The following is a 24,603-nucleotide window of genomic DNA, read 5'->3' on the forward strand; positions in this document are numbered from 1 at the left end:
TGCTTTGGTCACCCTATTGTGTTCCCTCATTCAATCCCTATTATGGTTGAATACTAAAAATGGACATAGATAGTACATGATTTATCTAATGGATTATGATATATATACACACACACACATATGTATACATGTATATATATGTATGCATGTCTATATATATGTGCATATATATATATGTGTGTGTGTGTATGTATGTATATTCTATCATATATATATATATATATATGTTCTATCATCATTCTTTCTCTATCTCACTCTTTTTGTCTCCTTGAAGTATTTGGTTTTGTATTGCTTTGGCATTTGATGTCAAAGGGGGAGAGATTGATATGGAAAAACACATGGAAAACACATCTTATTCCTAGGGGGAGAGATTGTTACTTTGGGGAGATTGTTGGAGAGATTGATTACTCTCTGTATCTATATTTTCATTTCTGAGATTGTTGGTTTTTGTTTTTTGGCATTTCTGTTTTGGCACTTTGTTGGTTTTTCCATCTTGTGTTGCCATCAATGCCAAAGGGGGAGATTGTTGGTATTTTGGATATGTTGATATGGTTTTGTCATTGATGTCAACACCTGTCATCACTTGTCAACACTTATCAGCACTTGGAGATTTTGGTTATGTTCACTGGCAAGTTACAGACTTATGCACAGTCATCAGTATTTGGTTCACCGACAGATTATATTGTTCACCGACACTTGGAATGACTTGGAAACTACTTGGTTATGTCGAAGACATTATTCGATCACTTGGTTTTGGCAATTTGGTTAACTGGTTATTCGGGTTTGCATATTTGCTGTTATCGGCAAATTGGTCCAAGGATATGCACCGGCAGGTATATCTTTTCCAGATCAGCACGACACGTCATGGAGATGGTTTATTATTATTGTAAATACATTGAGCCGACATCATGCATCAGATATTGATTTTATTGTAATATCTTTTAGTGAGCCGACCTATTCAAATTAGTCTTAGGTTATGGTATAAATGTAAGATCTCATTTATGAGACAAGATGAATGCGAAAAGGATTGCAATAAGGTATATGTGAAAATAAGCAGAGCTATACACACAGACATCATTTGAAGGTTGAAGGAAGGTTTTTGTGAAGGCAATCAGAACTAAACCAGTATTGAATCCAGCATATGAAGATGCTATTTGGTGCAGTACATTATCATTGGATTTAACCATCCAATTGTAGTTAGTGTGACTCTCATTTTGTGATTGAGCAGTGAGCTCTAGGCAACTGGCCTTTCTGCATGTGCAAAATCCATATTGTAAACACATACTATCTGTAGTAGTATCATTTGATTGTGGGTAAGGCTTCCCACCGTGTTTTTTCCCCTTACAGGGTTTCCACGTACAAATATTTGTGTTGTGGATGTTATTGTCTTTTTGTTTCATGCATTAATCTTTACCGGTACTGCAATTAACTGTTAAAACTGTCTACCAGCATAAAGTTTGGTTTATCGATATTAAGCATTAAGTTTTGGTTAAGTTGATTTTGGTTGAATTTATTGGACAACTGATTCACCCCCCCCCCTTCTCAGTTGTCTCCGGGACTTAACAGTATGTATATTCTATCATATATATATATATATATATATGTTCTATCATCATTCTTTCTCTATCTCACTCTTTTTGTCTCCTTGAAGATCTCTCCCTATATCTCCTCATCACTCGCCTCTCCCCCTCTCTACCTCTCTCTGTTTCACTCTCTCATCTCTCCCCAAACTCTAGACCTTTCTCTCACCCTTCACTCTCCATTATCCATCTACCCTATCCCCCTCTCTCTATCTCTCTACTTAGCTTTATCGTCTCTCTCTACCAATCTTTCTCTTTCTACCTCTCTTCCCCCACCCCTCTCTCTCTATATATGTTTATATATGTTTGATCCCTAAACCTTGTAGAAATAATTGATCTTATGAATTATATGTGCAATCTTGTCCAATATGATTGCAGGAACTAAACTGGGGTTTATATTGCTTAAAGCATTTTAATTGGTAAAGTTACAACACTAACTATTTTATATTTCTTATTTTAATGGAACTTGTGATTTTAGCCTTAGGGAAAGATTTAGAGCAATTCCAAAAGGGGACATTGCAGTGCATTAAAGAAGCAAACGTCTCCTTGATTGTTACCACTTCAAAGTGAACAATTTGCTTCACTCCTTTTACACTGACCTCTACATGTCTCCAAGTTGTTAAAGTTTTCATACTGGTCCCATCCGTCAAACTGATATTATATGGGGTAGGTTCAAGTTTTGGTCTTCCTAACTATTTTCCATATTCTTTTGGCGATTATATTGATATCCGCTCCTAGATTCACCATGACTTTGGTGATTTCTCTGTGATCAATTCTAAGGTCAATTGTAATTGGCTTAGTCTTCTGATGTTTGCCACTTTTTCCTAATGTATTGACTTGTGGAAGGTTTTTATTATTCTAGTACTTACCAATTTGCTTTAATTTGGTTAACAGGTCATGCTTGTCTACCATTTGCACCAATTGTTTAATATGCTTACCTCTTATTTTGAGAAATAGATGCTTTGTTCTTTTTCTTTTCCTTGTTCATAGTTAATCACTTTCTTAGTTTGTACTAAGATTTGGTCACGTTTCTTTTTGTTAGGGTGGAATTCCTTTGTGAGGAGTCTTGCTTCCCTAGTTCAAGTTCAAGTTTTGTAATTCATCACTCTTAGACTATGGTGCTGCATTTTTATAATATTGTTGTGCCTTATCACAACTATATACATCGTGATCCTTACTACAATAGAATTCACATTGTTTCTTTTTGTCACCCCAACACTTAGTTGCGAAATGCCCTGACTTACCACAATTGAAGCAAGCAACTTTTGTCCTTCGCCCTCTGCCTCAATCGCTTCCTCCTCTGGGCTGGCCTTTGTCATTGTATGGCTTTGATTCCCAAGGATTTTGTATGAAGATTGCATTCCTTTGGTTTCGTCATTGCAATACTGTATACTCATGGTCTTGAGCATATAGGGGTCTTTCCGCTAGCCCCTTGATGTATGCCATATCTCTTTCATAATTTTTCTCTTCTTTTACTTGGAACAATTGAGATGGGCAGTCTTTTGTTTCATGGTTGCCCCACTCTCTGAAAGTTCCATAGTATAGTGAGTTTATTGGTTTCTTAACTGCTCCGAGGTCTACTCATAGTGTGTTAGCCTTCTTTTCCCCAATCTCCTTTGGGCATTTATTTCGCATGTGTCCTTCCTTGGAGTAGTAGAGACACCATATTTTGGGATTCTGTGGTCCCAACTCTTACTTCATAATATTTTGTCTTAGTCGCAATTGTTCAATTTTGAGTTCTAGCCGTTCTACATTTTTATTTTCCTTCTCTTTTTCCATTTGGTGCCATGATTGGTTTTCTATGTGATAGGTCAGCGTCACCAATTTTGAGTATGTCTTGAAGTATGTTTTCCACAACCATCCTTATCTCTGGTGTTAGTGCAGAGATAAACCATTCCATCTTTTTTTTATCACTTAGAGGCTCTTCTAGACTCCGTGTTACTTCTCTAAATGGCTTGTTAAATTTTGTGATGGACTCATCTTCATGTTGGGTCAATCCTCTTAATTTACTTACACTCGCGGTGGGGAGTTCTAGAGAGTCAAAATTTTCTAGAAATTACTTGTTCATCTCATCCCACTCTTTGTCATTTGATGGATATGCTTTGCGGTACCACTTAAGGGGTTCTCCTCTTAGGTAACCAATAAAGTCATACAGTTTGGTATTGTCACACGTTTTGTTCTTACTTTGCCAAATTGATTCCAACAAAAATCTGTGTTCAGGTGCATCATTTGTATCTTTCTTAAATATGGGCATCTTCCTCATGTTGCTCATCTTGTCTTGTTTTGTGGTATGTGTTATTGCTTCCTTGTTTTCGCCAATCAAAAGTATAGGTTGTCCACAATTCTGGTTTAGTAATTTCCTTTTCATATTCTTTCTCACTTGTTGAACTTATTCCCTGTTGGTTGAAAATTTTGGACACCTGGGAAGGCGTGCATAATTATAGTTTCAGCCACAGCATGTGAGTTTAAAACTCTTCTAATTCTAAGGGAAGGCTCCCCCTTTTCTACTTCTTTTAACTACTACAAAGTTGTACAAACTAATTATAAATTATAAACACTAATTTAATATAGGGTGGAACAACATCCTTTTCTTCTTTTCAAAAAGACAATATTCTTTTCTCTTATTTCAGAAAAGAAACATATGACTTATAGTAACAAATACAAAAAATTTCAAGAGATCCCAACAATTACAAAGATGCTTATACAAAAGGAAGCAAAGTTTCCATGAAAGCGGAAAGTCTTCCGTCGCTTCCCCGAGACGGGAATGTAGAAACAAATTCTCAAAGTCTTCACTCTTCTACTGTCCTATCAACCTCCCGAAATGATTAGTATAATAACAATATACAACATACAACAGCTCAAAGTCTGTCAATACGATGCACCTCTAGACTGCTATTGAATAAGAACAATTACAAGCACAAAGTCTTGTAATTTCCTCCTATCTTGACACTCAACTATGCTAGTTTAACCCTCAATATTTGCAGCACAAAGTCTGCAAGAAATTAGATTAAAGCTCTTTTCCAACAACCTTACTAGAATCTCAAGTATACACAGAAAAATATATCACTGCAACATAAGAATACAATAGATATATGAACAAAGTCTCAACACAAATTTTGAAACTCAAATGTCCTCCAATATATCACTTGTATTGCTTGAGAGTCCAATTTACAACTATAAAACACAAAGTTTTTATCGCTGTAAATTTCTGTAGAGTTTTCTTGCTTGCCAAAAAGATAGATATTACATACATAGAGCACCCTCCAATATATATAGGAGAGGGGCTAAGAGCAGTTAGTGGGATAAGTCCAACTAACTGAGACTTATTCCAAAACTAACTATGACTTATTCCAAATTACAGTCCTATTGTCTTTTGACTTGTAATTTGTTTACATGTAATTACAAGTTACAAGAATACAAGTAATGTGATTATTTTCAATTTACAATTTTTGACATTGCATGTAATTTGTCAAAGGGAAATTACAAATGCATAATTGAAACTAATCTAAGTGTTTGAGACATGACTCTATTTACATCATCCTCTGTCTAAGAGGTCTTCGTGCTGCTGGCACTTGAAGTATTCAAGACCGGTGAGGGTACTTGTCCAGGAACATCAACTTGTATCTTTGTTCTTATGTCCTTTGCCAATGAACTCCAACTTCATCTTCTTGCTCATTTGACCATGAATGGTAATGACAGTGACCTCATGAAGATCAACCACTAAACTTGAAGATAATTAGCATTCTTTGTTGGTCACTGTGACAGTGAAAGTCACTACTTTTTACCATAGCTTTGCTTTTGTCAATGTCCTTACATGCATTGAGACCCCTTGCAATTGGGTCTCTAGGATTCGATTGCAAGTGAACAAAGTGTGTCTCCTTGTAGTCGGGTCCTAGATACCTGACGACAAGTATCGATCTTGCAAAGGAACAATGCGGGAATAAGAGAATGCAGGTCGGGTCTTAAGACCTGTTGATGTGTCTTTTGTACACGACCAAACACAGAATAAAATACCCAGAGGTATCTTATCCTCTCTTGAGTAAAGTTCCTGAATGCTGAAGATATCGCAAAAGGATCAATCGGAGGAACTTCAAGGTTCTGTTATGTAGGATCTCTACTTGTGGATAAGCACCAGTGGTCGTGTTTGCTGTTTTACAAGGGGCCTTACGTACTTTCAAGGAAAGCTTGTTCGCGCAACTACTTTTCAAATGAGGAAACAAGATTCTCTTAATACTAACTGATGTTTCAAAAAGATCAAAAGATAAAGGTTTTAAGGAGATGAGACTAAACTAATCCTAAGAATGACTTAGTGATGATTGGTCTTGATAGAACTCTACCAATTTCAGTATTGTCAAAAGATTACAACTGTGTCGGAATTGGTGTGATCTTCTAAGGGGATTCAATGGTTTTCAAGTCATCAATGGGATAGATACTATCAGTAGGATACATATCAATACCTCCAACAATGATTGAACTCTTAAACAATCTTAATGTTTCTAGTTGACCACACAGGGCATACTTACAATCAGTAAGGAGCTGGTGGTTTGGATTCTGAGTTTTACCAAAGATCAAGCACAACATTTGTCCTTCAATCTTAAAACTTAAATGCTATCTCTACTATGAGTGATTCAAGAAGATAAACAACCATGAAAATAGCTACAAGGATTGCAATAAAACACCATAACTTCAATATTTCATTGATCTCATAGCCAAATAAAACAACAATTGTTCAACTTTCTATCTTCACTACTTATTTCTCCTCTTCTGACAATATTAAACTTATTTCTCTTTTTTGATTCTAACTCTCTAACTCTTTAAAATGAAATGAGTGAGGGCTTATATAGCACTCTCAAATACAATGAATGGCCTGGATCAAAAGAAGATCAATGGCTGAGATTTTGACACCTAAACCCTAATTAGGGTTTGTTACAAAAAAGTCCCCATTTAGATAAACATTATCAATCCATAGCCAATAAGAATTGGCACAATAACGAGCAAACATAGCCCAATGGGAATAAAGTTGTCACATCATTTTATAACAACTTTTCATCTAGAATTTTGTTCCCTTTCCTATGCTCTTTTCTAGCATATTCAATGAATCTGGACATAATTCCCTCAATTTCAGCAATGGGAATCTCATGAAGATTCTTCATTCGTTCTTCCAAGTGGAGGACTTGATCAAAAGCTATGAGAAGGGTCGTCTCCCATCCAAGCTCTAGCTCTTTCCTTTTCTCGATCAGGAACATAGTAGCATACATCTGACCTCGCTGCTCCTCTGTGACCATGTTCTCTTCCTTGCAAAAAATGATCTTGATCCTGTCTTCCAACTCTTGGACATCTACATCTGTCTCGATTTCAATCCTTCTGTCAAGGATCGTACACAATATATCAAATACCTTGTCTTGAATAGGGTGGATGGTGTCTTCAACTCGGCTGCATCTGGTATTGATGTCTTGGAAAAGAACTTCCTTCATCTGGAGCAAAGTTGACCACTGCAGAAGGCTATGGGCTTCTCCATCCATTATCTTCTCTTGTGCTAAAATCTGTCTCGGTGTCCTTATCACTTTCAAGACCCGGATGATAACATCTCTAGTGTGAGTGAATGGATCTACAGTTATCAATAGATTATGAATGATCTCAAGGACCTGGATAGCCCGATGGACTGTCTTCATCATTCTTGTTGCAAATTCAATGGCTACCTTGTAAGATTCATCAATCCAAGAACTCATGAGTTGGGCTAAGTTCTTCATCTTTTCTGCCTCATTTACTGATTTGGGAGGAAGTGCATGCAAAGGTGATACTGCTGGATCTTGTCGTCTCAATGGCTGACTAAGATGACTAAAGTAATTTCTCCAAGCACTAACCTCTCTTTCTAGCTTCTTATTCTTTTCTATTTCTTCTTTGAGTTTGTCATTAAGTGCTCTCATTGAATTAGTTGCTTCTTCCATGGCTTGCTCAGAGGTAAGTGGACCAAGATCAAATGTTTCTAGATCATATTCATTTGCTAGAATCTCATCTTCATACTTGTCCACCACTGGTGTAGCTATCTGTACCTTTCTGGATCTTGCTTCATCTCTAATTACATTTGACATCTTTGTGGCCTTCTTCTTTTCTATCTCTTCATGGGAATTTCCTATGAGACTTTCTAAGTCGAACACTTGTTCTTCTTCTTCGACCACAACTACCCTTGTCAGTCTTTCTTTTAGCCAATCGGGAATAGAAGACTTTCTTTCTCTTGTATTTCCTTAGGCAGGGCTCTATCTTCTCTGAAAGGAGATGTTGCTTCATCATCATTCCTTCCTTCTTGTTGTTCATTAGCACCAACTTGGAGAGGTTGACTTGATGAATGTTGAGGTGTTTGTCCTTTACCTTGTTTATCATTCTGCACCATGGATTCCATAGACTCATCAATCTCATACACTATCTGTCTTTGATCTTCTCTTTGACTTGTTTCTTTTTCATGCCTCTAGAAGACGTACTCGGTGGACGATCAGGATTTACTTTTTGCTTTTTCTTGGAAGGTTCTCTCTTCTTAGGTCCTTCCTTTCTCTTCGATCCTCTGGAATGAGAAGCATTCTCACTCACACTTGCTTCTCCTTCTTCCGTTCTTGTTTCCAGGGTGAATGTCATGGATACATTCTGCTCTTTCAACTTTTGATGCTGTACGTCCACCCATCTGCGAGTGCAAGCTAAAACGGGATCCATCAATGCTCTTAGGTCTGCAACTTCTGGCTCATTCCAATCTACCTTCACTTCTTTATCTTCCTTCTCATAGGATGATTGGAGATATCTACCACTGTCCTGGGCTTGATCGGCTACTCTATAAACCTTACATTTCCTGATGAGATCCAAGGGTAATCTAGAATGCATCTTTCTTTTCACTTCTATATCATCTTGAATATTCATCTAGAAGTCCTCTACTTGAAACTCATGCTTGTATTTCTTCCCAACTGTCTCTTCCATGTGACCATGAGGGTCGAAATTCTCCCTAGAGGCAAAGGATGTGAATGAATATAGAGATAACTCCTCTGCATCCTCCGCGGCTTGAGAATTAGGACACACTTCAATTGAATTCCCTAGTAGAATGGGTACGGGAATTCCATTTCCATGCTTATGTCTTGATGCTCTAGCATAAGCTGCCAACTGTCTAGTCACCTCAAGTAATATTATTCTGTCCTTAGGATACCTTGGCAACATATAGGGGGGTGAAGGACATCCATGGACCCTGATGTAGGTGAATTTTGGAAACTGAATGAACCATGCACCATGCTTCTTCACGAGTTCTTGTGCCTCCGGAGATAGTCGATGGTGAATCCCTCCTTACAATGTTCTGGTGATATACATCGTGAAGGTGTCATTGACTAGCTTGTAGCAATTCTTAGGTGGATGATGTAGTTGAACATAAGAATCACAAACTCTTATTTCTCCGGGTCCTCTCCCAACAACTCCTCGGTGTGGTAGCCCTGCATACTCAAAACTTCTGACTAAGGAATATATAACATATGAACTCATGTGAAATGACTTGGTAGGGGCTAGCCTCCTCAACTGCACGTCCAGGTTATTACTAATGATTCTAGCCCAATTGAGCATTCCTTTTCCTTGGACGATCACTTGTATGAAGAAGAACATCCACTTGTCGAAGAAGAAGGCTTGAGAGGCACCAGTAACCCGATTGAGCATGGTTATCAAGTCCTTGAATTCTTCCTGGAAATCAATTCTGTGTGGTGTATTAGGTATCTTGTTCAAGCGAGGCCTACTCTTTAGTAACCAATTCTTATTGATGAAGTTCAGACAGGTATCAGGATCATCCTCGTAGATAGACCTAGCTCCTTCTAAGCTTTTGTAGATCATATCTCTTGGCTCCGGGAGATGAAAAGCTTCACTTATAGCTTCTTCCGAGAGATAGGCTAAGATAGTTCCATCCTTGGCTACGATCGTTCTCGAATGTGAATCATAGTGCCGAGCACATTCAATCATCAGCTCGTGACATTTGACTGCAGGAGGAAAGCCTGCGGCCTTGATGATGCCGCTCTCAATTATCCTCCTGGCAACAGGTGACGGCTTGCCGATGTAGGGTGCTTCTCGAAACTTCTTCACATTGAAGTTTCCTAGATTGGTGTCTCCGATATTACTCCACTTGGACACGATCTTGGTCTCCAAGTCATCGTTCTTCTAATCTTCTTTGATGAGAGCCTGCCGGGTAGTGGATCCACTGGCCTTGGGGGTCGTCATTTGATACCTACACAGAAGGCTTAAGTTAGGTTTGAGCATAATATCTTAAGGTAGGAGATTTGAGACCTTTCAAGGAAATAAATAGATTACAATTTGAAAATAATGTGATAAACCCTTAGAATTGTGAATTTTCAAATTGATATTATTTATGAATTAAATCAGATTATGAAAGACTTAACCTCACAAAGGATTGATATAGGAAATTAAATCAAATCTTCAACATGCTTTCAAAAATCTGATTGTACATACCTTTTCCTTGATTTTTAGCTATCAACCTTGAAAAAATGAATAAAGGAAAATGGAGATTTGCTGGATGAAAGGTCTTTGATCTGAATTTCAGATTCTTCCCTTGGTGACTTAGCCTTCAATCAGCCTTCAAGCAAGAAATTCGCCTAAGTCTGCTGGAATTCGCACCTCTAGTTTAGCTCTCCAACTCGCATAAGAAAGAATGAATGAATGATTAAAAAATTCAAATATACACCTTTCCTTTATAGAGCGCTTTGACCATTTGTCTAATAGGCCAACTTGGTTAATGTGTGAATAAAATAAAATAAAACCTTCTACAAGCTGGCCGACTTGGTGATAAAACACACACAAAAAAATATTGAGCGCTAAAGTATGAAATTTTTTATTTTAAGGCTTAGAAGAAATTAATTAATCAATTTTATAAGTGCCTTAGCTCATGCGAATTTGTCTTAATCCCCTAAATGAGGTTTGATTAGCAATTTAGTGAGAAGATATAGGTAAGCCTAGTGGATGCTAGAGTTTGTTCAAGGTTTGATGAAGGCACATTTTCTCCATAGGCACTAGAATGCTCAAAGTATGAGGAAGGCTTAAAACACCCCAAGGAGGCTTGCGTGAACTTCTAACCTAGGTTCATTTACTCCATCTATCAACACCTTCACAACCTTGATTTGTCATGACATCATGCTCTTGTCATCATGCCTTTGCCTAGCCCAAACAAGGTGAAGAATAGGCTTTTCCAAGGATTTCGCCCTAGACCCTTTGGAAGGGTCAGGAGCAATTTCCTTGAATTTGTCTTAATTGCCTCATTTTTTCACTCCAAAATCCTCTTAAAGGTGAGCATATGCTAGTTTTAGCTCAACAAAGCCTAGGGATTCAATTCTTTAGCTTCTAACATGGGCAGATTAGGTGATGATGAGAATTTCGCTCTGGACCCTTTGGAAGGGTCAGCAGCAAAATTCACCTTTTAGGTCAAAATTCACCCCTTTTTCATGCACAATCTCTTTTAAGGCAATCTCTAAGGCTTGATCACTGACTTGGCTCAACACAATCTTGGAGGAGACATGACATTTTATGAATTTCGCTCTGGACCCTTTGGAAGGGTCAGAAGCGAAATTCAAGTCTTAGGCTTAATTCTCCATCTCCTTCACTTCAACTCATCTTGCAAGGCTAAATAACCTCACTCCAATCTCAACCACACCCTAGGAATCAAAATCCTAACTTGACACAAGGAGGAAATAGTGGATTTGAAGAATTTTGCTTTGGACCCTTTGGAAGGGTCAAGCACGAAATTCATCTTTTGCTTGTTTATCCTGACTCAACTCCATTCCTTTCACTTTATTTCCTCTAAACTTCCTCATTTGAATTCATTGCTCAACTTGGCAGCATGTGCTTGATCCTCAAAAGGCTTAAAAAGGAAAATTCGCTCAAAAATCTAGCCAGGGACAGGACCTATCCAGAATTTCACTCTGGACCCTTTGGAAGGGTCAGGAGCGAAATTCATGTTTTAGCTCAAAATTTGTATTCTTGATGATCAAAAATCATTCAAAGGCATTCCAAAGGGTTTATCTCACCTAGGTCTAGGCCTAACTTAACACAAAATTTGGAGAAAAAGATGGTTTTAGGGTTTTTCGCTTTGGACCCTTTGGAAGGGTGAGGAGCAAAAATATTGTTTTAGGCTTCTTTCTCCATCCTTTCAACCTAAATCTAGTCCAAAAGGCAAGAAAACACTTCTTCACACCCATCCAAGCTATAAAAACCCAAAGTTTGACTTGACTTGTAAGGAAAATAGATGATTTTAGAAATTTTGCTCTGGACCCTTTGGAAGGGTCAGGAGCGAAAATCTTGGTTTAGCTCAATTCCCTCAATTTCAATGATTTCTTAGCAACTTAAAGTCATTCCTAGGGACCTCTCCCATCTCAATTCATCTTGATCCATACTTGCCTTGGCATAAAATTGGGAAAAAAAGGTGGTTTAGTTGGTTTCAAACATTCCCTAAGGCAAGAACATATCCAAACCTTCACCACATGTCTAAGGGACAAGACTTTTAGTGTAAACTAGGAGCAAAAAGGTGTCTTCTTGGAATTTCGCTCTGGACCCTCTGGAAGGGTCAGGAGCGAAATTCATGTTTTGGGTTGATTTCACACCTCTTTCCTACTCAACTCACTTCAGACTTGATCAAATTCACTCTCCCTAGCACCATCATGTCTACTTGCCATCCACTTGAGTCAAAAAATCTTCATTTTCAATGCCTTGGACCAAAATTGAGGGTCAGATTGAGGATTTCGCTCTGGACCCTTTGGAAGGGTTAGGAGCGAATTTCCTCTTTCAGGCTAACTTTCATCATTTTGTCACTTCAAACCTTCTTCCTAAGGCAAATATGCATCCCAGTCTTCGACACCATGCAGTAGAAGTTTCAAACTTGGTCAAGACAAGGAGCAGGGCAGAGGAATATGAATTTCGCCCTGGACCCTTTGGAAGGGTCAGGAGCGAATTTCATGGTTTTGGCTCATTTTATACCTCAAAACTCCTTTCCTTGCCTTGGATATAACTTTCCAAAACTCCTTCAATCATCATCAAGTGCATTTGCTCATCAATTCCTGAAATCACCTCCTGAATCTCCCCTTGGCCACTGACTCTGCTTAAATGGCTCTGTCCTGGAGGAAAACAAGACTCTGACAAGAAAACCAACATTCCAGACCTACCCTGACTTGAGACCTATCATCTCTGTAGCACAATCCATCCATCTTCATTCCCCTGAAAGGTAGAAACTCTAGAACAACCCTAGGGTTCAAGACAGACAACATCTGACTTCCCAAATCCAGACTTTACTCAACTTTGAAAGAAACCCTAAGACGAGCTCTTGGAGAGAAACCCTAATCTACCCAGCCTAGGCGACCACTCACTCACTCAAAACACCTAGCAAGCAGAGAAAACCTAACTAGGGGAAAGCAAAACCCAAGAAAAAGAGGGGGTCCCCATTCTAATGGGGCGATGTGTGAAATGGTCACAACAAGACCTGACCTATATGTAACTTGCAATTATAGGTACTTGGTATGCAGGTCAGGTCTTAAGACCCGATCTGCATGTAACTTGCAATTATAGGTACTTGCAATGCAGGTCTAGAGATCCGATCTCAAATAGCAAACAACAAAACTCATGTAATTAGGGTCTTAAGGCCCGAACTACATATAGAATACCAAGACACTTGCTATGTTGGACTTAAAACCTGATTTTACTTTGACAAAAATGCTCAACCAAAGGGGCTTTAGTTGCAGTCGGGTCCTAAAGACCCGATTGCAATTTTATAGGTTCGAACTTGCATTTTGGGTCTTAAGACCCGACTTGCAAGTAATAATGCAATACAACTTGTAATGGTGTTTCAGAAACTCGACCTTGCAAGTAACTTGTAATCGGGTTTCTGAGACCTGATTGCAAGTAAAATTAACTTGCAATTTGAGTAAAAAGTTCCTACTTGCAATGACTGACTCAAAACCCGATTTTGTACAAAAGGCAAAGGAAACAAGAACAAAAACCAACCAAAACTTGGACAAAGACGACAAACCATCAACTAATGATTTGACATTAACAAATATGAGTTTTAAACCTCGTAAAACGTGTCTTAGAGAAGAAAACTACAGATTTTTAGTAAAAATTTGTAGTTGTCATCTATTTTGGAAAATACAAAAATTGAGACAACATTTCCGTTATAAATGGCTTTAGGGGTGACTCAATCCAGGGGTGATGTCTATTCATGGTACCGTTTCAATTCCAGAGGTGGGTTTTCACTAGCAAAAGATACTGGTTCATACTTAATTAGCATTTTCTCAGGATTAAGATAATTTTCTGGTGCTTCTTTGTTTTACTCCTTTGTGGCATCTTTGCCTTTTGACTCCTTCATTCTCTCCTTTATTTCCTTGTTGCACCCTCTTTCGCATGCTTATCTCTCTTCTTCAGGTTTTCTTCCACCATCTTTCTAGTTTGTTCCCTTTCTTTTCTATCTCCTTTGTCTTGTTGCGGTATCTTTCCTCTCTATCCTGATTTTATTTTGCTTTTCTTTCTCTGGTACTATTATCCATTTTTGTTTTAATAATTCTGTGGTTTCTCTTGCACTTTTGCTATCTCCTTTGCCCATGGCATTTTTGATCTGGAATTCCATCAGTCCTTATATAGCCCATGGTTGTTTAAAAATTTGAACAGTTACATCTTTTCAAGGATTCTTTTAGATCCGTCCCTGTTTTCCATTTTTCATCCCCTAATTGCCTACCCATCTCTCACAGAGGTGGCACTTAGGTCTTCTGCTATCAATTTTCTGCCACTATCTTTCTTTTATTATGCTTTATAATTTCTTGCTGTTCTCTCTAGGGTCCCAGCTTCAAAACCAATGTTGGCAAGAGAAATGGGGCTGTACAGTTTGGAGATCTGTACCCCAAGATCTCCAATGTAGTCAATTTATACCCTAGAGGATACAACAAGAGAAATGAACATTTGTGGTAAATAGATTAAGTGAACATATAACACATACTATTCTATCAACAGGAAAAACATCCACAACACATGCATATAAATCCTTGTATCTCCTTATATTATATTATCATATAAAAGGCGAGTCCAAGTCTGTGCTCTGTTCTTGCTCATCTTATCTTATCTCTTATCTATATCTTCCGCATATGATTTACATCCATTACATATATGTTTTCCCATGAAGGGACATGACTCCTAAGGACACCTAGTGACTCCTCCCTGTTCTGCAAATCCTTTGCGGTAGCCTGTGATAGGATTCCACCTCTGGTTTGTGGCCCTCTTACTTGCTAACAACACCTATGCTAGATTAGTACCATGTTGACTTCCCAACACAATCAATGGAGAGGATTGTTCTTGATGAGAGATATGATTTTGGCTTTAGCTCAAGTTTGTTTGATTCAAAACAATTTGAAAGTGAAGCCTACTCTGAAATTGAAGATGAAACTGATGAGCCCATATTGTGTGATGAGCCAAGTGAATTTGCTGATTTAGACCCAAGGCCTAAAGAAATGCAAGAATTGAAGAATTAATTATTGGTCATAGAAGAGGAAGTGGTTCAGGTTTTGTCAAAAGTTGATGGCACACGCAGATTTGTCGAATACCTCATTGGCGCAAGTTAAGAAGAGACAAGAAGGCATGGAAGGAGGAGTCACTCCTGTAGAACTGCGAACAATTAAAAAGGCTTTGGAAACAATGGAATCAGATTATTGTCACTTTTAGATAGGGATCATATATTCGAGTTTGCAGAAGAGAGTCTTGGTGCATTGGGAAGAAAAGTGAAGGAAGTTAGTGAGCTCTCCATTGAGCTTAAATCTACAAAGCTCTCATTAGAAAGTGTCCAAAAGACACTTGTAGAAGTGAAAAATCAGCTTTACGTTGCCAAACAATTCAAGTAGCAAGAGAATATAGAAAGGGTTGAAGAAATCAGACAAGTGATTGAAGATCTTGATAGCCTCTAGGAGGATTTTGATCTAGAACATTTTTCAAAGAAATCAGAAAATAAAGATTTAGATCAGCAGGAGGATTGGTTTGAGAGAGAGGATAACAATAATCTTCAACTTGTTGATAACTCATTGTTTGAGATGGATGCAGAATCATCTTTTGGTAATCCACTCTTTGAGATGGATGATTGGGCACTTACTAATTTTGATTTCACAAGTGATGACAATAATAAGAAATGGGACCTAGGTTGGTGTGCAGTCATAAGGTGTTACCAAATGATTTTTTTAAGGGACCACGGAAGATCATTGATGGCATGATGGTTGACCTTGTGCGTTCACCACAAGGAGATGAGTACTACTGTGATTTAGAGGATGATGGGTGGAGAGCCTTAGTGTTGAGATCTCAAGCATCACCAAATGCCCTCTAGAAAAAGTTCATATGATGATCATTGTAGCGCAGCATCGACATGCTGGAGCTACTTTTGGGGTGAGTATCTATGCCAAGGTTAATCAACATGGGTAATTGGAAACAATTAATGATGGGAGAAGTATACCATAAGAGATAATGGATCAAAAATGCAAAAATAATGCTGCTGTTACCTTTTCATACAGCCATGTTATGAGTCCATTTGTGTTCGTACAAGTGGATTGGAGGGAGGTTTTGAGCGAGATTCGGAGTTCTACTAAGTTGGTGACTCTTGGAAAGGTGTTTTCAGCTGAGGTAGTGACCAGATTACTCATTTTAGTTGAGGATTTACAGTGTTGCAGCAGTTGTTTCGTTTTTACTGTGCTGATTTAAAAAAAATCAGACTGTAAGTTGTTGATTTCAGACTTGAATAGCTGCAAGTTCACACATTTTCAGATCATTCAGTCACTTGTAAGGGGTAGTTTATGTTTCAGATGAAGGGAATGACTATTTCAGCTAACCAGGTTCTATGTTGGATGGGAATTCATGCACCAAACTGTTGTTGTTTTTTACCTTCAGCTTGCAGATGTGGTTGGGACAGATCACTATACAATTACAACCATTATGTTGGAGTGCAGGAAGTTAAAAATGAGGAAGTTAACATTAGCTTTCTTAAATTTACCCCAATGGTGCCATGGAATCATCATGATGGAGAGCAAACTTCCAAGGAGTTGACTGAAATCTTGAAAAGTTTGGTTGCTCTTTTTACAAGAAGACTTAAGGAGGTTTTATTGGTAGGTGCATTGCTGTACAATGCTCCAAGCAGGAGGTTGGTTTGGGATCTAGGAATCTCATTGTTGATGCAGGATTGATTGGGTGATTGAGACTGGCAATTGCTTGAGGGCAAGCAATTTTTGGGAGGGATAATTGTAATGTCCCAATTTTACGCCATATTGTTCGTGAGCTTTTGGCCAGTTTGAGTTCTTCTGTAAGCTTCTAGGTGTGCTTGGGAGAGCTCCAAACTTCTTGGAGGATACTTTATTTGGCATCTGTTTATGACATTGAGCACAATTGGTGTTTTGGATTGCAGTGATGCATTTAGAAGCATTTTTGGACACCCAAGACATTTTCCAAAGTTTTTGGTGAGAATGCTATTTTTAGCAAGTCTTCGAGTTGACACCTATCATCGTCCTACTATCTTAGTATTATCATGGCATGATCAGTTTGGGTTTCCAAAGCTCAACAGTACTTTCTGCAACTTGTAGGGTAGTATTTACATGTTCACACTAAAGTTCCAATGTTAATTTTATATTATATTACTTTGGTTTTATATTTTTATGGAGTTACGTTATGCCCCCCTAAAGTGGATGCCTAGGGAATGGGATTAGCACGAGACATTTTAATGTTTTGAAAAGTGTTTTGATTGGGAAATATATTATTTGAAATTTCAAATTTGGATAAATTTCCCTCCAAAGCTATAAAAGGAGGTCTTGGGCTCTCATTTGGTTTATGCAAAAGGGTACACATAAAAGGATGCTGTTGGATTGAACCTGCGATTTATTTTAAGAATTGATTAAGGATGAAAACCCTGTTTTGGTTATTGGTTTTGGATTTGAGAGATGTTTCCTAGCTGGTTGTAGTGATTCTACATAGGAGTCACCATTGTTTTCATATTGTTGCACTTTTGGGGTTTCAAAACAAATGAAGATTTTCAATTTTGTTTTTGCATGTTTTGGGTTTGATTTTTGGTGAATGATTCTAGAACTTTTGGTGAGTTTGGCTAAGCTTTAGAATGGATTCAAGTCTGGCCGTACAGTTTGCCTAGTGTAGGATGTAGCACCTTGGTATGCTGGGTGATGGTGTTGAAAGGGTCAAAAAACAATTGAATCTTGTGGGCAAGGATTTCCGGCAGCTGGGTGACTGTTTTGGGTGTGTTATTGAAGTTGTTTGCAGGTTTAACAACTCCTAGGGAGGGGGGCTGCATAATTGCCAAGCTACCTGGGACCTGGCGTGAGGTATCTAGGGCCAAGCACTGCCCTTTCTGAGTGATTGGTGGGAGTTGTCTAGGTCTGAGCATCCTTTCCAAGCCTTTTGGAAGTGAACTTCAGGAGTTTGGGGTGTAGTTGATTAACTCGTTGCCTAGGGGAGGCTGTACCACCTTCATATGCTGGGTAATGGTGTCGAAAAACAATTGAATCTTGTGTGCAAGGATTTCGTACAGCTGGGTGACTGTTTTGGGTGTGTTATCGAAGTTGTCTGCAGGTTTAATAATTCCTAGGGAGGGCGGTACAATTGCAGAGCTACCTGGGGCTTGGTGTGAGGTATCTAGGGCCAAGCGGTGCTGTTTCTGAGTGATTTCAGAGTTCGTGGGAGGCATCTAGGGTCTGAGCATCCTTTCCAAGCCTTTTGGAGGTGAACTTCAGGAGTTTGGGGTTTTGGTGATTTACTCCTTGCTGCATGTCCCTGATTTCTAGTGCTATTTCATGCTAGGTATGTCCGCAGATGTACAGCAGACCTGAAACTTGCAATTCTCTGTCAACTTGTGGTTATACAGCAGTGCTGAGTTGATACTGGATTGACTTGTGTCTTTTGTGGAAGCCTTGGGGGTGCATTGGGGTGTCATCTTGCTGTTCCAGATCTGATTTGTGCTCAGAATTGTATAGCGGATCTGTTCACATTTATAGGAATCAGTTACAGGGTGCTGGAAGTGTTGTTTCAAAGGTGTAACTTCAGTTTAGCCCATTGTGAGTGTGGATTGTGAGTTAGAAGAGTGCTTGGTGACAAATACTTGCTCCACTGCATATAGCAGTCCTTTTCGTGGTTACCGTCATACTTGCAGCAGATAATCTCATCTTTGTTTTAAGGTATTTCTTGTTGGGTTGACGCATTTTTCTATTGTGTGTGTTGAAGTATCAATTTGCATGTGTATCCTTCAAGAAGCTTTTAATAGCAGTGTTTATGCTTGACAATTCAATATCAGAACTGTATAACAGCAAAGTGCCTCAATCTTGTATGTTTCATGTTTTAATATTCTATTGTCAAAAAAGTTAAAAACTAGGGGTGGTTATTGCATTTTGTCTACAATAATTACAAATAACCAGTCCAACTTTCTGCCTTGAGATTTCATGCTTTCAAGTAGGGTTCATACCCTTGCCATAAACTCTGCTTGTTGTTACCGTATCTCAAACAAAAAAATGGATTACAAAGTTTCAAATGCTATCATAAAAAAAATAAAATAAAAAATCAAAGATAATCAAATGCAAACCCTAGCAGCTAACTAAACCAAAAAACAAAACAGAAACAGAAAACTGAATAATAAAACCCTAGATTGTGAGGGAAAAACAAAACAAAACTCTGAAGAAAAATTAAAATATTAGGACATACCTTTCAATCAATGCCAAAAAACTTGTCCAGTCAGTTCAAAATCACTAAAAATTCGTTCGTCACCAGAAATTGCAAGGAATGTTGTCAATACATTAACGAGTGAGAGCTAGAAGAGTGAAAGTGTGAAAATGAACCAATTTAAGGCCTTTATTGCCAGTAACTGTGATGCTTTGAACTGGGTGGTGAGTTTTCAGGTGAGACTTGTAAGGTTATTTTTTAAACTATGGAACCTACATTCATGAGCCTGAAGAATTTATCTTGAAAACACTCTTTTTGATGATTGTTTTTTGTCACATCATAAGATAATTTCTATAGTGCCTTTTGCTAATGATTCTTGTTCCTTCTTCCAAAAAGTCCGTAAAAGCATCTGGATACTTGATTTATCATTTTTGACACTAGTGGTTGAACAGACTCGTCCTTTGTTAAAATAAGGTTATGATGTCTGCTCCAAAGGCGCTGTCTCCAGCATCTAAATTTTCTAAATTTGAGCTCATAGGAATCAGATTAGCTTCTGGTTCAATTTTCTCGTCCATATTTCAATAAATAGTCTATTTCCAAATCGTTACTTTATCAGGGATACTCCTCACTTTCTTTTCTCTGTGTTCGGGATTGGGATCTATCATTTAGACATTGAATGGGAGGGTTCATAATATCTTTCTCCAATATATGATTTGTTGTAAATGGTTGGTATCTAAACTCAGGCTCATGAGTGATCTTGCCTTTCTTTGATGCATTAAGAATTTGAGATTTATTACCTAGTGTAATGAACACATTGAACAGTGATGTTGGTTGAAACTGTAAGGAGGTCTTTGCATGCTCCCCTGTTCGACTGAAATATGAGCCATTTAATGCAATGTGCTAAATGTTGCCACTCAAGTGAAATATTGGAGAATTGATGCTAGAGAGTGGAACTCAGTAAATTTTGGTAGGTTCTTCTCTGCTGTCATCCCCATTGGGGCATGTCAAGCGCATAGCATAGTGAATCAACAAGGAAAGTAGCATGGAGCAGTAGGGAACTCTGCCATCTTGGTTCTTGCCATTTTCATTTAGTCGGAACACTCTAGTACCATGTGATGAGATGAGATCTCAATGACCAAGTTACCATTGCTAGAACACAAACTGTTGTTGCAAGTAGAGTCTTAGCATTGTTTTTAACAATTTCAAGCTTGTTTCCATGACATGGTAACTAATAAACTGTCTGGTAGCTTTGTGTTACTGTCCCGTACTCCTTGGAAGGGGGAAAAAGAATCACATCGAAATACATGTATATTTTGGTGCAATGGAGAGGGTTCAAATGTTTGAGATACAAATATATTTCCATCCTAAGGGAATCACAGTGTTGGTGGCTACACAATGAACATATTTTGGTAATTTCTGTTGTAGAATGTTCTGTTATTAATATATTTTGTTAGTGTTAGATTTATTATTTTTGCACTGCACAAATTTTTCCACGCATCATTTGTGTCTGTCTTGTGGATTGACGTTATTTTTTATTCCATCAATATATTTCCGTTGTTGCAGCTGATTAAATTTAGACAAGGTTTTCTTGGACATGTATTTCGTATGTTGTGTCAAAATAAGATACCAAACAAGGCCTGCAATTTTTTGCTAAGAACTATGCTGGTTCATTCAATATGATAACTTTTTAATTAATCAAGATATCAATGCATTTATTCAGTTTTTACATTTATCTTTTTTTTCCATCATGATGTTTGCTACGACTTTAGTATTTCTGACATTTTATGACATTACCTTGATTAGTCATGGTATGTAATATGAATTGTTTGATGCTGAAATGCTTCCTTGTGGATTTCCTTGATTTTTCACTTAAGTCTGAGGCTCTGTTAATTAATTACTTCCGAGGTTTCCTTTATGTATATCTGGACTAACATATTGATTTATTTTGATATGGTAGAAAAAGAGAAGACACCTGAACTGGATGATGGAGGGGATGGAGGTGGGCCAGGTGGTGATGGTGGAGGTGGAGGGGGTGGAGGTGGTGGTGGATGGTTTGGGGGTTTCTTCTTCTTTGGTTTTCTGGCATTTCTTGGCCTTTTGAAAGATAATGAAAGTGAAAAGCGAAACTCCTATGTGGAATAAAGCCCAGAATGGAACATGCATAAACAGTAATAGAGATTGTTGAGATATGGCAGTACATCATGATCTTGTATTAGCTTCATAATTTTTAATGTAGGATTTTAAAAGATAGTTTCTTATTTCTATTCCTTCTTCAATTGGAAAATACTTAATAGCTTTTGGAACATGAGCTTATGTTGGCTTCATATTTTTTTATGTAGGAATATAAAAGATGGTGTATTTTTGCTTTTCTTTTTGGAAGATACTAAATAGCTTTTGGATTTCCATTAATTAATCAAAATAGGCATCCGGCAATAGAAATATGGATGGTATAATAGTACAATCCTCCTTCACAAAAAATCACAAAATTGAGGACATGTTGGCAGAAATCTAGTTCACACTAGAATTTATGGGCTAGCAACTGCCTCTAGTCTAGACGTAGGGCCATGTTGATCTGGCTTTTTCACAAGCTCGTCTCTAGCAACACCTAGGCTCCAGCCAAAAGCCTGTGTGGCATACTTTTATCAAAACCCTTTCAAACAAAGCTAAATAGAATATGTATGATCATATCTTATCCAAAATGTCTAATGTATTTAGAAATGTACGTTTCACTAAAAAACAATATTTGTCCAACATATAACAAAGTTTTCGCTGCAGTTGAAGGATAACCAATATGTCAATTCTTCCTAGGTAAACTTTAGAAAAATTCACATCTCATAAAGACCCCATCACCCTCCTCACGCTAGAAAGCATTTTTCATAGGAAAAACTCCTCAAGAAAGCCACAAAATATCCAAGTATCTTTTTTCTTTAAACATCCAATTATGACCTTAATCTACTCAAAAACACCACAAACGCAAAACCTAATACCAAAAATTTCGCGTGTCAACCAAAATAGAATTATCCTTCCACAAAAATCTCCACATTTGAACTTTTTTGAAGAAATTAATACCATTCATTGAAAAATTCCTTTTATGGCACTCATGCACACATCCTCATATCATGGAAAAATTCACCCCCAAACAAACCATTGGGCCTTATAAAACAACAATTTAGATACCTCTAAACAACAACATTATTTTCAAACACAAAACAATATTATTTTCAAACAAAACAATATTTTCACCATCCACTAAGCTTTCTACTCTTTGAAATGGACCATTTAAATGTTACATGTTGACATGCAAACTTTTGATGATGAATCAAAATTTCCACGAGCATTTATGATCATACATTAACTGATGTACCTTTTTTCCTTGTACCGCCCTTTGCTTGTCTTTTTCTTTCTTTGTTGAGCGACATTTTCCCCTTTGCACTAATTTGTGATGTACATCATCTTCTAGCTTACGTTTGGTACTTCTAAAAAACTAGCACATGCACCGATATCGGCCTCCTCACTATTTCACACCTCTCATTTTTATGTGACCTTTTTAATACTTATTAAACTTTATTGCGATTTCATCGTTAAGTCAATTTAACACCTTTTTAAAATTTATTAAACTTCTTTCCCTCTTACTATTTTGTAAGTAGATTGGGTGGTCTTCACGGAAGGGAACTAGAGAGTAATTTAGTTACCTTAAATCAAGCGAAATACAACATATTCAATACGATGGATTGAATCTAGCAGATATTCATCCTTCCTTTCATGACGAGAAGGATCATCCTTCCATGACGAGAAAACACATAATAATGAACAGAAAACAACAGAAAAAATAATAGACACACCAAGAATTCAAGACACAAGATTAACGTGGTTCACCACTAAGTGGCTATGTCCACCAGAAACGCAGGGAGAATTCTTATTAACTAATATCCAATTACACCGTACATCATGTATGGGCTGCACACAGCCATTTATATAAACATATCAAATATGAAATGAAGAGTCTTCTGGGGAAGACAAATAGCCATATGACTGTTGGGCTTCATATACCCAACAACTAGAAAGTAATTTAGTTACCTTAAATCAAACGAAATACAACATATTCAATACGATGGATTGAATCTACCAGATATTCATCCTTCCTTCCATGAGAAGAAGGATCATTGATCTTTAATGTTTAGATTCAATTTTAATTTTTCATATTCTTTAAGATTTATTTCATGTTAAAATGAGAGATTAGATTCTTTTAAAGATTAAATATTTAAAGCATTGTTACTACCTGCCAAAAGGCAGAATATTTATCAATTCATGTTAAAATGAGAGATTAGATTCTTTTAAAGATTAAATATTTAAAGCATTGTTACTACCTGCCAAAAGGCAGAATATTTATCAATTCATTTTTTCTATTAGATTAACCAATCACATCACAAAATTAAAAATTTGTAAGGAAATTTCTTGTCTATATTTATTTTTTATTTTAAATAACCATACAAATATTATTTTCCATGCTTTTTAGTGGTCTACATTGTAAACAGTGGGTGTATAATTTAATATTCTCTTTTTCAATATTACATGAATGTCAAATCATATTAAATGCATGTCATACAATTTACCTCCATCATTTCACTATTTTTTACATTTTTTATATGGGTTTTCCCACTACTGGTTTTTCCTTTAACCAAGACGATTCATGTACAAATTTCGATGCTCCCAGTGCAATATTTACAGGTATTAATTAGGTTTTTAAAAATATTGCTTAAACAGTATATAAATATGAGCAATATTTTAAAACACTATAATTATAGCTTGTAGTATATCTATATACAAAAAATTCTAATTTATTAATTATAATTCTAATCATATAAGAAATTAAATATAAAATAAAAAATAAAAAACCACAACAGGTCCTCTTTCGAGCCCAACTCCAGCCCCCACACTACTAGCATTGACACAAAATCCACGTTTGTTCGGTAGCGAAATTCATACAACATATATTCTTCACCAAGGAGGACATCTAAAATTTGCATGAACATTGGGTCGTTGAATTGACTACACCGCCCAAACGCTTTTCTGTAACCTTTCGAAAGAAGGCGAGTTGCTGCTTTGTGGACTGCAGAGAAAAGTTCACTTCCATTTTTCAATTCTCACCTTACTCACAGCACACCATTAAAAATTTCGTTGGAGTAAGCATAGAAAATGGCAAGAAATCTTGCCTTAAAAATCACAACCGCTTCCTCCGTCATGTCATCTTTAATTGCTCGTGCATGATATTGTACCCGCCCCCTAACATCCAACTCATTTCCCGGTAGTCCTTGTACATCCCTTCGCCACCGAC

General features: G+C 37.4%; 1 protein-coding gene across 2 annotated transcripts in view; it reads left to right on the top strand.

Annotated features, from left to right (window-relative positions):
• Positions 1–21,638, top strand: part of LOC131041375 (protein FERTILITY RESTORER RF2, mitochondrial) — a 30,724-nt gene extending 9,086 nt beyond the window's left edge. For both annotated transcript variants that reach the window (XM_057974427.2, XM_057974426.2), the window contains one exon: positions 21,226–21,638. In XM_057974427.2, coding sequence (XP_057830410.2) covers positions 21,226–21,410 — 185 coding nt within the window. In that variant the 3' untranslated portion in view covers positions 21,411–21,638. The remainder of the gene's footprint in view (positions 1–21,225) is intronic.
• The last annotated feature ends 2,965 nt before the right edge of the window (positions 21,639–24,603 follow it).

This window comes from Cryptomeria japonica, chromosome 3 (assembly GCF_030272615.1).
Source record: "Cryptomeria japonica chromosome 3, Sugi_1.0, whole genome shotgun sequence".
Classification (NCBI taxonomy): Eukaryota; Viridiplantae; Streptophyta; class Pinopsida; order Cupressales; family Cupressaceae; genus Cryptomeria; species Cryptomeria japonica.